Below are 13,158 nucleotides of genomic sequence, written 5' to 3' on the forward strand. Positions count from 1 at the left end.
TCACTTCGGCTGCTCATTTAACTTCAACCAACAATGCATGACGGTGAAGGACTTCTTCTCTAACTTCTTGTACACCACACAAGCACAAGTAGTCTGTAAAAGTGAAACAATGTCATTTCGTCTAGTGAGCAACAAAACGATACATATCCAGCTAATGATCAACAAAAGCATAGCATATCCGGCTAGCGATCAACAAAACTAGAGTATATCTGGCTAGTGATCAGCAAACTAGAGCATATCCAGTACTGATCAACAAAACTAGAGCATATCTGGCTATTGATTAACAAAACTAGAGCATATACGGCTACTGATCAATTTACTTGCTCGGTGATTTGTGCAACGCTAGACCACCGTGCGATGAGATGCTTCAAGTGCCCACAATACTTGGAGACGGCCTCTTGGATGGGGTACCATCGATAGTTGAGGGACTTCCACTCACGGTTGCAGATTAACTCGTCGGAGTAGGGCGTGAAATGCTTGTGCCCATGGAACCATATGTGAATGTTTCTCCAAAAGGTTGTGCCCTTTTGCTCCATGCCATGGACGGGGTCGAGGCTAGTGGCCAACCATGTGTCGTACAGCAGCTCGTCCTCCCCCATGTTGAAGCTTTGTCCTCTACCCTTTTTCTCCGGATTGTCGACTATATCATCCAGATCATCGTCGTCGCCATCCTCCTTCTCCTCCCCCCTCCACCCCCTCTTCGGGTGCTGCTATCCGGCGGCCCAATGTTGTTGTTGTTGTTGTTGTTGTTGTGTGCCATCGCCCGTCTGGATGTAGGACAGTTTCGTGGCCGTTTGGGTGTAGGACTGCTGCTGCTGGTAGTTGCCAGACTCGGTTGGATCCGAGTCTTCCACTTGCCTGTCCTCGTAGCCTCCTCCTCCTTTCTCGCACCCGTCGTGGATGATCTCGAGCATCTCCCTGTCTGCATCGTACGCCGGCTCCCCCGCTCTCAGCATTGCAGCAAACACCGTGCGAGTACCCATCTGCTCTCCGCCCGTCGTCCTCGCCCGGACGAGTGACGACAAGGAATACTCTAAGAAGAGCGGCGGCGCGTTAACATCGACGATGTAAGGAACCATACCGGTGGGGATTGCGAGCTGCTTGGCGGCGTAGTAGTACGAAAATTTGTAAGGCTCCGGCCACGACGCCGTCAGTACCGTGGGTGCGCTCGTTTGGTGGCGTCCGTCACGGCCTCGTCTATTGGGCACTACACAAAAGAGTTAGCTGGATGAATTTGTTTGGCCTATGATTTAGTTTGTGAAATTTTTGCGACTCGAGGTCAGTTTTGTCCATTTTCGCCCTGGCTACGCTCCCAAAGCTGCGGCCCCGTGTTTTCGCTGGTTTCCCTTCCCGCGAGCACAGTAGCTAGCTAGCCAATAGGAGTGTGCTCTTTCAGTTCAACGGCAATCTTTTGCGTGCAACACCTCCATAGAGACTAGTACTCCGGTAGTAGTAGTAGGATTATTTACCCCGAGCATGCGTCGGCAGAGACCGAATGGAGTCCGTATGTACTCCCTTCGGTCTTTTTTATTTCGCATATAAGATTTGATTAAAGTCAAGACTCGTAAAGTTTGACCAACTTTATAGAAAAGAGTATCAACATTCACAATCTAAAATCAATATCAATAGATGCGTTATGACTTAAAGTTTCATATTGTATAAATTTAACATGGCAGATGTTGATATTTTTTCATATAAATACGGTCAAACTTTGTGAAATTTGACTTTAGAAAATTCTAATATGTAGAGTAAGAAGGAGCGGAGGGAGTACCCCAAACCGTGCATTGATGCACTCCGGTAGTGCAATATAGCAGGAGTACGTACTTAGCGTACTCGGGTACGATAAATTGCATCACGATAAAGTCAATAAAGTTTTCTTGTGTTCAAAAAAAAAATTGCATCACGAGTGTTGGTCCGTGTGGCGCAGCGATCGCAATCACAATCACAATCACGCCAACTTACGGCGAGACGCGATGGCGAGCCTCGTGATCGTGTCGCGTCGGCACGGCGGCACGCTGTACGCCTCACAGCGCCGCGCGCGAGCGCGATCGATCGGCTCCCTTTCCCTCGCCGGCCGCGTCGGCAGCTCCGCCCCCGTTCGGCTCCCGCTGCCGCCGGCGACCACAACAGCATCATCGCCGACGTAACCAAACCACCAAAGTACGTGCTTGATACACTACCAATAATTTGAGTACTGACCGGCCGTGGGCTCCTTGTCATCCTGCTAAATCTTTGGCTGCATTCATGCGCATCCCTTGATACAGTACTAGTCCGGCGATCATGCTAACCCAGGCACTCCGCCCGGCTCTGGCACGAAATGGCCACCAAGTTCAAACATGACATGACATGGCACCGGAAGACACGCAAGCATTTACTAGTATACGGGTCAAAACGGGCAGTAGCAGTCTAATCTCCAGCCTGGTGCTTCTTGACCGGTAATCAATACGGTGATCGTCCGTCGTGCAAGCATCCAAGGCATGCATGGCGGCATGGCCTCAAACCTCTTCACCCTCCTTTTCCTCTGACAAATCCCGCAGCGATGCTGATGGAAGTGATGAGACGAGAGCCTCCTGCCTGGCCGCAAGCAACGAACGGCACATGGACAGAGTGAAAGCCAAACGCTACGAGCCGGGCCGCTTTTAACTTACATGTCGCGAAATCTTGACCACGTAGTACGTAAAACTGAAACTCCGTATGTGTACGTACGCACGGCACGGCCGGCCTTATTAAAGCACGGCGTGTGAAGGTAGTACTCGAGAGAGAGTACCAATAGTGCCGTGGGAGGAGAGTGGCTAGTGACTAGCTAGTGAGTAGAGAGAATACCAGAGTGATGCGGCTACAGAAGCATGTGATGTGAAGGCCTTTGCTCTCAGTTTCGGATGACTTATCGTGTCATTACAACAGGATCGATCGATCGATCAGAGATGAGATGGCTACGGCCAAACTGCACCTGTAAATTAAGAATCGTAGCCAATCAGCAACGTCGTTGTACCTGAGATCGCACGCCGTACCCACGTGAATGTGATCCGTTCTCCCTTCTAGCTAAAATAAGTGTCGTGGTTTTGAGCTAGTAAAACCGATGAGGTGACATTGAATGTTTTATCGGAGGGAGTATTGGTTTTACTGCGTGGTCCTTTTTTTGGTTTTGAGACAATGCTTTTCTTCTTCTTCTTTCATGTTGCGGCATAGCCAATGAGGTGACACTGAATGTTTTGTCCAGACCGATGGAAAGCAAAAGCAGACCTACTCATAATACTCTACAATGCTTAGCATATGTCCAGACAACAATACAAAACTGTGCAACTAGTTAATCAAGAAACCCTACGCACGTAGCCTGCTGCCAACAAAATACCAACACGCGATCAAGAACCTAAAATAAAGAGCACTACTCCTATAGGTGGAGCTATCTTACAATATCACAAGTTCACAACACAAGCTTAAAGCTACACGCACCTGGATAATGTAGTAAAACTTGTGCGCCTGTGAAGTGCATCATGGCGTTATCCTGGCAGCCAAAGAAATGAACGGGTGTTGGTTTCGTTGGTGCTGGGGACCGCTGGCATGGCATCGATCCCTGTCCACGACAAAGGATGATTTTGTTGCCAAATCGAGATGCTTGGACGGAAACCCGCCATCGTGCATATGAAGCGCAAATCCGTCAGCTTCAATAACGCCATCAATATCTTCTCTAACAAACAATGGAAAAGACACCATAATGTACGATATCTTATAATGCAATAACATGTTGATGGATTCCCGGGCAATCGTGCGCCAATAATCTGCGCGCCCCGTCGCAGCTTTCGGCCTTTGGAGCGCGTTGAAACTGAACCGCGTGCAGAGACGTCCGGATGGATGAGAGGCCTGGTGGAATGCACGCGTCGGCTTCAAATGCAAGGCACCGGCGGCGGCATGTGTGCGTCATCAACACGATTATTTCTCCATCGCCGGGCATCATGACGTGCAAGATCATGCATGTTTTTCTTTTCTTCTCCGCAGTGGCGGTGCATGATCTGTTTGCATCCAGTTCCATCCTATCTCCGCCGTGCTTTAATTAGGCGTTTCCTGCTGAACAATTTCCCGCTCTTTCGGTCGATCAACTTGTGCTCTATGCATCATCAGAATCGCGCCTCCTTTTCGGGAAAACTCGGACCGAAGAGGATAACCGGACATCTCTGAATTTGGTCGGAGAAAAACAAAAACACTGGCCCTTCAGGCAAAGTTTAACACAAATGAACCCATTGTCAGATTTTTTTTTCCCACAAAATGGCCCTTCCCGCATGACGCCCGCATCCGGGGCGCCATGCTAGATTATATAACGCCCTAGTCAAGGGCGTCATGCAACGGCGCTGACCTGCCACGTTGGCTATGGCTTGGCCCATCTGTGGGCGCATGATGCCCCAGACGGGGGCGCTATGCCGGGCACCATGACGCCCTAGGCCGGGGTGCCATGCCCCTTCTATGGAAAAATCCCCCAGGCCGACGCGAGTCACTACGAACCCGAGCTAGAGGACTCTTTCTTTGTTCGTGCTCTGTCTCCCCCAGCTCGTCGCCCCTCCCTTCTCCCCTCCAAATCCGTGGTGAAAAACAACATATTGAAGGGGAAAGCTGGTGGATCTTCTCCCCCTCCCAATCCTCAAGGCACCCCCCCCCCCCCCCAAGTTTCTCCTCTTTTTATTGGTTTTTTTTTTTGCATTGACACCATGCGTAGAAAACCCGTTCGTCCTCTTTTTCAAAATTTCTTGATATTTGTACTTGTCTTAGAAATGTATGGGTAGGGATTTGTATGGTATGATTAGGATTTGGTACTTATAGTAGTTTTTTTTAGTTTTTATGTATGGGTTATTCTTTGTAGCAAATTTGACATAGGGAATACTAAGGTTGTTTGCAAATGTGTGTATGCATGTTCACATGTATGGATGATTTGGCTTAGGTATATATTTGCATTTTAATGTATCCATTTGTTGTATGGGTATAGATATTTGCACATGTGTGTATATTTGTATTTTCACTACATCGGATATTTACAAATGACAAGGAGGCTTAAAATATGCATTGTTATTTTGTAGGATGGCTTCTCTTATCCATCCATCTTACGATCTATTTCATCATGGATGGTACATGGCAGAAGAAAGAAGGGTTTTCTATCAGCTTCACTTATCCGATGTGGTTCATGACAAGATGCAATATGACGAACGATATGACAAGATGCAATATGACGAACGATATGACAAGATGCAATATGCTGAACGATACACAGAGTATATCCGGAAGACTAGGTCTCTCCCACTTATATCACTCGTGACTCGTTCGATGCCGAAGATGAACCCCGGTGCGATCACGACCCTCGTTGATCGATGGCGCCCTGAGACACATACTTTCCACTTCTTTGCTGGAGAGATGATGGTGACTTTGCAGGATGTTACAATGATCACTGGACATCCCATCAAAGGAGAGTCTATTTGTTTGAGCACAGATTCCGAGGAATGGCGTGAGACTATGGTGGGACTCATCAGGAGGGAGCCGGGGGTGCAAGGGAAGTTCATCGGTGCAAGTTATCATTGGATTGTGATGTCTACTACACAACCTTCTTCTTGCAGACGTTGTTGGGCCTCCAAGTGTAGAGGTTTGTAGGACAGTAACAAATTCCCCTCAAGTGGATGACCTAATGTTTATCAATCCGTAGGAGGCATAGGATGAAGATGGTCTTTCTCAAGCAACCCTGCAACCAAATAACAAAGAGTCTCTTGTGTCCCCAGCACACCCAATACAATGGTAAATTGTATGGGTGCACTAGTTCGGCGAAGAGATGGTGATGCAAGTGGTATATGGATGTTAGATAATGGTTTTTGTAATCTGAAAATATAAAAATAGCAAGGTAACAAGTGGTAAAAGTGAGCTTAAACGGTATTGCAATGCGTTGAAACAAGGCCTGGGGTTCATACTTTCACTAGTGCAAGTTCTCTCAACAATAATAACATAATTGGATCGCATAACTATCCCTCAACATGCAACAAAGAGTCACTCCAAAGTCACTAATAGCGGAGAACAAACAAAGAGATTATGGTAGGGTACGAAACCACCTCAAAGTTATTTTTTCCAATCAATCCGTTGGGCTATTTCTATAAGTGTCACAAACAGCCCTAGAGTTCGTACTAGTATAACACCTTAAGACACAAATCAACCAAAACCCTAATGTCACCTAGATACTCCAATGCCATCTCAAGTATCCGTGGGTATGATTATACGATATGCATCACACAATCTTAGATTCATCTATTCAATCAACACATAGAACCTCAAAGAGCGCCCCAAAGTTTCTACCGGAGAGTCAAGACGAAAACGTGTGCCAACCCCTATGCATAGGTTCATGGGCGAAACCCCGCAAGTTGATCACCAAAACATACATCAAGTGAATCATGTGATATCCCATTGTCACCACAGATATGCACGGCAAGACATACATCAAGTGTTCTCAAATCTTTAAAGACTCAATCCGATAAGATAACTTCAAAGGGGAAACTCAATCCATTACAAGAGAGTAGAGGGGGAGAAGAAACATAAGATCCAACTATAATAGCAAAGCTCGCGATACATTAAGATCGTGCCAAATTAAGAACACAAGAGAGAGAGAGATCAAACACATAGCTACTGGTACATACCTTCAGCCCCGAGGGAGAACTACTCTCTCCTCGTCATGCAGAGCACCGGGATGATGAAGATGGCCACCGGAGAGGGATTGCCCCCTCCGGCAGGGTGCCGGAACTGGTCTAGATTTGTTTTCGGTGGCTACGGAGGCTTCTGGCGGCGGAACCCCCGATCTATTGTGTTCCCCGATCGTTTTAGGGTATATGGAGATATATAGGAGGAAGATGTACGTCAGGGGAGCCACGAGGGGCCCATGAGGGTGGAGGGCGCGCCCGGGGGGTGGGCGCGCCCCCCTACCTCGTGGCTTCCTCGAAGCTTCCTTGATGTGGACTCCAAGTCTTCCGGTTGCTTTCTTTCCAAAAATAAGTTCCGTGAAGTTTCAGGTCAATTGGACTCCGTTTGATTTTCCTTTTCTGCGATACTCCAAAACAAGGAAAAAACAGAAACTGGCACTGGGCTCTAGGTTAATAGGTTAGTCCCAAAAATAATATAAAAGTGTATAATAAAGCCCATGAACATCCAAAGTTGATAATATAATAGCATGTAACAATTAAAAATTATAGATACGTTGGAGACGTTTCAGATTGCTCCGAACTTTAGGGACTATCTGGATGATGATGATGATGAAAGGGTGCAACAGTATTGCAGGGCATACTTGTGGTATGTAGTCAGCTGGAGTCTTTTCTCTAATGGCACGGGCGTGAACGCTTCCTTTATGTGGTTAAAGTTATTTGTTGGGTGGGAACATGGACCGAGTTGGGGTACCACGGTACTGGTTTATTTGTATTGGCAGTTAACTAGTTTTGCATAGTATTTAGAGTGTAGATATTTTATCTAGTTTGTACTAACATATGTTATATTTGTGTAGTTGGACGAGGCTTGCTGTAGGGGCATGGATCCAAAGAACACCGCCAAGGCAAACGAAGCCGATATGGGGCTTTTTTTTTAATCAGGAGTTGGGATCGCTTGCCAATTGGCGGACAAGGTTGAAGGTTTTGTTGGCAATTCAAATATCATGTATTTGCACTATTGCAACGAGCTCGACATCATGACCCCGGAGCAGGTTTCACTGGGTTGGAGATTACTGGATTGCTGGTACTTGTTTCTGCAACTGGTTACCTTTCCTCAGCGGTTTTTGGAACTAATGACTGCAACACATTGTTCATAGCTGATAATTGTTTTTCTAGCTGTAACGCTGCCTGTTCTACAACTTCAATCTGGTTACACATAACAATCTGTTTGGAACTTATAGATGATACCTCCTGTTGCAAGTTAGATACGTCACAATGGAGAGCTGCTGAGTCCTGTTGCAGTGTACCAAATACGTCCTTCATGGACAAAACCTCTTGCCCGTCCGCGTCATCTATTGTCTTCCTGCGCGCCTCATCGCCTTGATCTGAGGAGGAGGGAGGAAATTTTACCACCAGAGTACCAGCAACCACTCGTGCCTCTCAGATCCAGCCGCCGCCACGATGCACGCCGCCCGAGCCGCACAAACCAGCGATGAACGTGAAAAATTACCATCAGAGAAATGCTCTCCGGTAAACACTTCGCCCCACTGGTCCGCAGGCGAATGAATCGCCACCGCCAGCGCCACCACGGACTCGAACGCCGCCACCAACGCCGCCCCAAAGCAGATCGCCGCCGTCGGCGCTTCCGATCACGCAGCTACACACACAGGGTGAGAATTGGGTGGGATTGATCTATCAGGGTGAGCCCAATGCTAGCAGCACGGGTCGCTCAATCTCCAGCCTAGTGGTTCTTGGCCGGTAATCAATACGGTGATCGTCCACCGCGCAAGCATCCAAGGCATGCCGCATGCATGCTAGTGGCATGGGCTGGAGCAACTTTCACCCTGTTTTTCCTACAAATCCCACACTGATACTGATACTGATGAGACGAGAGTCTCCTACCGCAAGCAAAGCCACATGCAAAAGTTAAAGCCTAGCGCAAAATCTTGGCAACGTAGTACGTAACTGCAACTCCGTATGCGTACGTACGCACGCACGGCCGGCGTTAAGCACGGCGTGTGAAGGTACCAACAGTGCCGTGGCGGTGACTAGTGATAAAAATGAGAGAAATCAGAGTGATGCGGCTACAGAAGCATGTGATGTGAAGGTGGCCATGTCCCTGCTTTCAGATGACTTACCGTGTCATTGCAAACAGGATCGATCGGATCGATTGATCAGGGATGAGATGGCTACGGCCAAAGTGCACCTGTAAATTATAAGAGTGGTCACCAATCAGCGCCGTGTGTCTACCCGAGATCACATGCCGTACCCACGTGAATGTGTTCAGTTCTTGTTTTGAGCCAACGCTTTTCTTCTTCTTGCATGTCGCGGCATGACCAATGACGTGACACTGAATGTTGAGATTTTTTATCTAATCTGATGGAAAGAAAAAGCAGACCTACTCATAATACTCTAGAATGCTTAGCATATGTGCCTAAAAAAAGAATGCTAGTTTTTTCAAAAAGAAACCTAGTAGCCTGCACCTAGTAGCCTGCCGCCAACAGAAACCCAACACGCGATCAAGATCTATAGGTGGAGCAATCATCATATAACAACAATATCACAGGCTTAGAGCTGCACGCAGGTGGATAATGTAGTAAACTTGTGCAGCAGTGAGCTGCATGATGGCGTTATCATGGCAGCCAAAGAACGGGTGTGTGTTGGTTTCGTTGGTGCTGGGGACCACCGGCACCGATCCCTGTCCACGACAAAGCATGATTTTTGTTGCCAAATCAAGATACGTGCTTGGATAGAAACCCGCCATCGTGCAGATGAAGCACAAACCCGTCAGTTTCAGTAACGGCATGGACATCTTCCCGCACAAACAAAGGAAAAGATACCATCTTGTAGTAGTACGATACCTTGCGCTGATCATAATGGATTCCCGGGCAATCGCGCGCCAATAATCTGCCCGCGCCATCGCAGCTTTCGGCCTTTAGAGCGTAGTAATCGTTGGGATGAGAGGCCTAGTGGAACGCACATGTCGACTTCAAATACAAGGCTCCGGGAACGGCGTATCGGTGACGTCCATGCGTGCCTTATCAACACGATTATTTCCCGATCGCCGGGCAAACGATGGAGGCGAATCGGCCTAGCGTGGGCATCGTGACGTGTAAGATCATGGACGGTTTTTCTTCCCTTCTTGTCGACAGCGGCGGTGCATGATCGGTTTGCATCGAGTTCCATCCTATCTCCGCCGTGCTTTGGGCGTTTCATTCATGCTAAAGAAGAAGAAGAAGAAGAAGAAGAAGAAGAAGAAGAAGAGAAGCGCTCCCTTTTCGGTCGTCAACTTGTGCTCTGTGCATGCATCATCAGAATCGCGGCTCCTTTACGGAAAAACTCTGACCGAAGAGGATAGCCGCACATCTCTGAATCTGGTCGAGTGTAAGCGAGCGCGCGCACGCGAGTGTTGGGTGGAGGAGCGAGGAGCACCAGCTGCCGGATGCCTCTGCCCGCCGCTGCCGGCGGCGTTGCGTGCACGCGGGCCTGTCTCCGGTCCGGTGCCATCCGCCCCCACCCCACCCCACCGGCACCGCAGGAATCAGCGGCAGCGGCGCGTGGAGGTCAATTTGCTGATGCTGCAACAGCACGCGCTCCCCTCCCCGTGCATGCATTCACCATCGACCAGCCCACCCATCTACTCCATGGCCTATCTCACCCTGGCACCGCAGCGTCTCCTGATCAATGCGATGCGCAACACGACGGTGATGCCCTGCTGCTGCGGTGCTACTTCTCTTCCTGCACCAACGATGGTTGCAGTGCAGGGATCATTTAACACGAACAAATGGGATGTTGTCACAGCAGGCCTCTCCTCTGCCCTCTCAGAAGAGACGCAAGCACGCAGCGCGCACGTACGATGTGATCTTATAACGATACCCTTTGAATTGAAACGACGCCGTCGGTGGAGTATCAGGGAAGCATCTTCGGACGAGCCAACGCAAGTTACTGCGAGCGTAGCTACGGCCTACGGGCCAGTACTCTACCAAGAGCGGTTGCCTCTCTCAGTGGGTTTATTTACGTGACTAGTCGCAAGTCGTAAGTAGATACATTCATTTTCACGACAAGTAATTCCGGACAGAGGGAGTGGAGCTCGAGTCCTTGCTTCTATTGCACTGTCGACGCGCACAAATGCAGGGACAGTGCAATAGAAGAGTGATTGGTGCGAGTTCTTCCTTACTGTACCCCGCGATCGTCTTCGCCTCGTTGAACACGGCGCACGCAGCTTGTCGTGCAGATGCCCGGCCGTCCCTCGGAGCAGGATTCATGGCGTTCCTTACTGTACCCCGTCCTCTTGTCTCGCAGCATACGGTACAAACAGCTAGCCATACAGAAGTTTCTCTCTATGATAAGTTTGTTTTTCTACACAGCCATGTGAAGATTTTTTATTTTTTTTGAGAATCATGTGAAGATTTGGTTTTCTGAGGAAAACAGCCAAGCGAAGCCCAGTTACCCGGCCCGTCAAAGGATGGCCCGCGCTCCTGCGAAGCTGGGCTGCAAGCTGCCGGGGAAAAGGAAGGCCCATAGTCTCACGCATCTCCGGCCCACGGCGCTTTCTTTCCATCATTGCCCCGGCCGGCTTCGCCCCAAGGGGCGCCGTCTTTCTCCGAAACCCTTCCCAAAACCCGAGGCACGCCGGCGGCCGCCGTCCGTCCACCTCCGGCACCATGGCCCGGCGGCTGCTCCACCTCCGGCCCCGCCTCCAGGCGGTCGCCCCCCGCCTCGTCCCTTCGCGGCCGTACATGTCCGACATGCGCCGCTCGGTCTTCCTCGACCGCCTCCTCCGCTCCATCCGCTCCGAGATCTCCTCCTGCAGCCCCGAGCCCGCGCCGCCGCTGCCGCCCTCCGCCGCGCCGTTCGCCGTCGACGACCGTCCCGGCGAGCAGTGGGTGCGCCTGCGCCGCGCGTTCGGGGAGCAGGGGGAGGAGGAGGAGGTCAGGGTGGATGCCTCGATGGTCGACGGCGCCGTGGCGCCCACCCGCTCCGGCGTGGTCGCCGAGGACGGCGGGCCACAGGACAGGATGCACATCAGCGTCCACGTCGAGGTCACCAAGCCCGCGCGGCCTGACTTTGCGCTCAAGTTCGAGTGCTCTGCCTGGCCCGAGGAGATGGACGTGGAGAGGGTCTTCCCCGTCCGCCTCAGCGGGCCAGCGCCGGAGCAGCAATACATGGGCCGACAGTTCAGGTGACCCTGACTCAACCTCGTGCTAGATTTTTAACGAAAATATATTGCATTGCGTAGTCATATTGACACTACTATTTACAGTCGTATTTAGAGTGCTTGAGTTGTTAAAATCAAAAAATTATTCATGTTCTTGCAATGCTACTTTTGTATGGTTAGCAGTGCACCAATGATTTATAAAGAAACTCGACCAGGATTTCTGGCTCCCGGACCTCTTGTGCATAATTGTAGTTTGTTGTCCTGCCAAACAATGAACAATCACAATTGTGAAGGGGTAATATAACAACTTTTTGTTTACCAGGCTTAATTCTTTTTGCACAGGCCAGCGAAATGAACAATTTTGCACACACACAATCCAATGCACATAGCATCAAACATTTACATATGTTATTTTGTCAAAGAATTTTTAAGTGCAAAAACATATACAAGCATGCTCCCTGTTTACCCACACTAGTGGTGACTATCGGACTGGAAAAGTAATCATGTGATAGATGAAATGCTCGGGCTTGGCGGGTATGGATGGAACTTTCCTCCAATTTCAGTTCTGTGTTAAGGGAAATCAGATCAAATTTGTTTCTGGATGAATAATGCATGTCGCTTGCACGAGTTGAATTGCTCCAAAACCCCTGAAGAAAGACAATGCTGGCTCCTTACATTCAACCAAGAGAGCAGTATGCATTTCTGGTTCAAGAAAGTGGTGTAATCTAGCACTAGTTGTAATGTAGCAGTTGCAAATTTCTGATACATTAGCAGCTGAATGACAATGCTGGCTCCTCATCATTCATTTTGATACAAATTATTATTGCAAAAGGATCTTATATTCCTCGTTTGCTACTGGTGCTATTTTGGTTAAAACCCAGGACTGTTTCTTTGAATTTCCACATACAGTATAGCATTTAACATTACGATCTCTTTTGAGTTGCGCTTCCTTCTTGGCATTATGGGATGTTAATATGCTTTTTGCCTTGCTGGTCATTCCAATTAGCAGGGAGTTAGATGAGGAGATGCAAACTGCAGTGCGTGATTACCTGGAGCAGAGAGGGGTGAATGATGAGCTAGCAGCATACCTGCACACTTACATGGAAAACAAGGAGCAGACAGAGCTTGTAGGGTGGCTGAAAAACATCGAGTGTTATCTCAAGAAGTAGACGCCATTTTCTAGGCACTTTTCAGTTAGATGGGTAGTTGGTGTTTTACGAAGGTTACACAAACGGATTGGGATGTTGTGACAGCAAGTCCTTACTCTTTCAGATGCAACGTGCACAATGTGATCCAGGGAAGATCATCTTTGAAACACTGGATGTCAACAGAATTTCCAGGTAT

General features: G+C 48.9%; 2 protein-coding genes across 2 annotated transcripts; one reads left to right on the forward strand and one right to left on the reverse strand.

The window, feature by feature from the left end:
- On the reverse strand, window positions 1–599 carry LOC147987134 (glutathione S-transferase T3-like). Its single transcript, XM_087542289.1, has 2 exons — window positions 321–599; window positions 1–93 (listed from the first exon to the last, which is right to left on the reverse strand). The coding sequence occupies exons 1-2, from the start codon at window positions 597–599 to the stop codon at window positions 1–3; spliced, it is 372 nt and encodes a 123-aa protein (XP_087398415.1).
- Window positions 600–11,212: 10,613 nt separating this feature from the next.
- LOC125540085 (uncharacterized protein At2g39795, mitochondrial) lies at window positions 11,213–13,113 on the forward strand. Its single transcript, XM_048703663.2, has 2 exons — window positions 11,213–11,838; window positions 12,824–13,113. The coding sequence occupies exons 1-2, from the start codon at window positions 11,321–11,323 to the stop codon at window positions 12,981–12,983; spliced, it is 678 nt and encodes a 225-aa protein (XP_048559620.2). The 5' UTR covers window positions 11,213–11,320; the 3' UTR covers window positions 12,984–13,113.
- The last annotated feature ends 45 nt before the right edge of the window (window positions 13,114–13,158 follow it).

This window comes from Triticum urartu, chromosome 2A (assembly GCF_056163025.1).
Source record: "Triticum urartu cultivar PI428250 chromosome 2A, HENAU_Tu73, whole genome shotgun sequence".
NCBI lineage: Eukaryota > Viridiplantae > Streptophyta > Magnoliopsida > Poales > Poaceae > Triticum > Triticum urartu.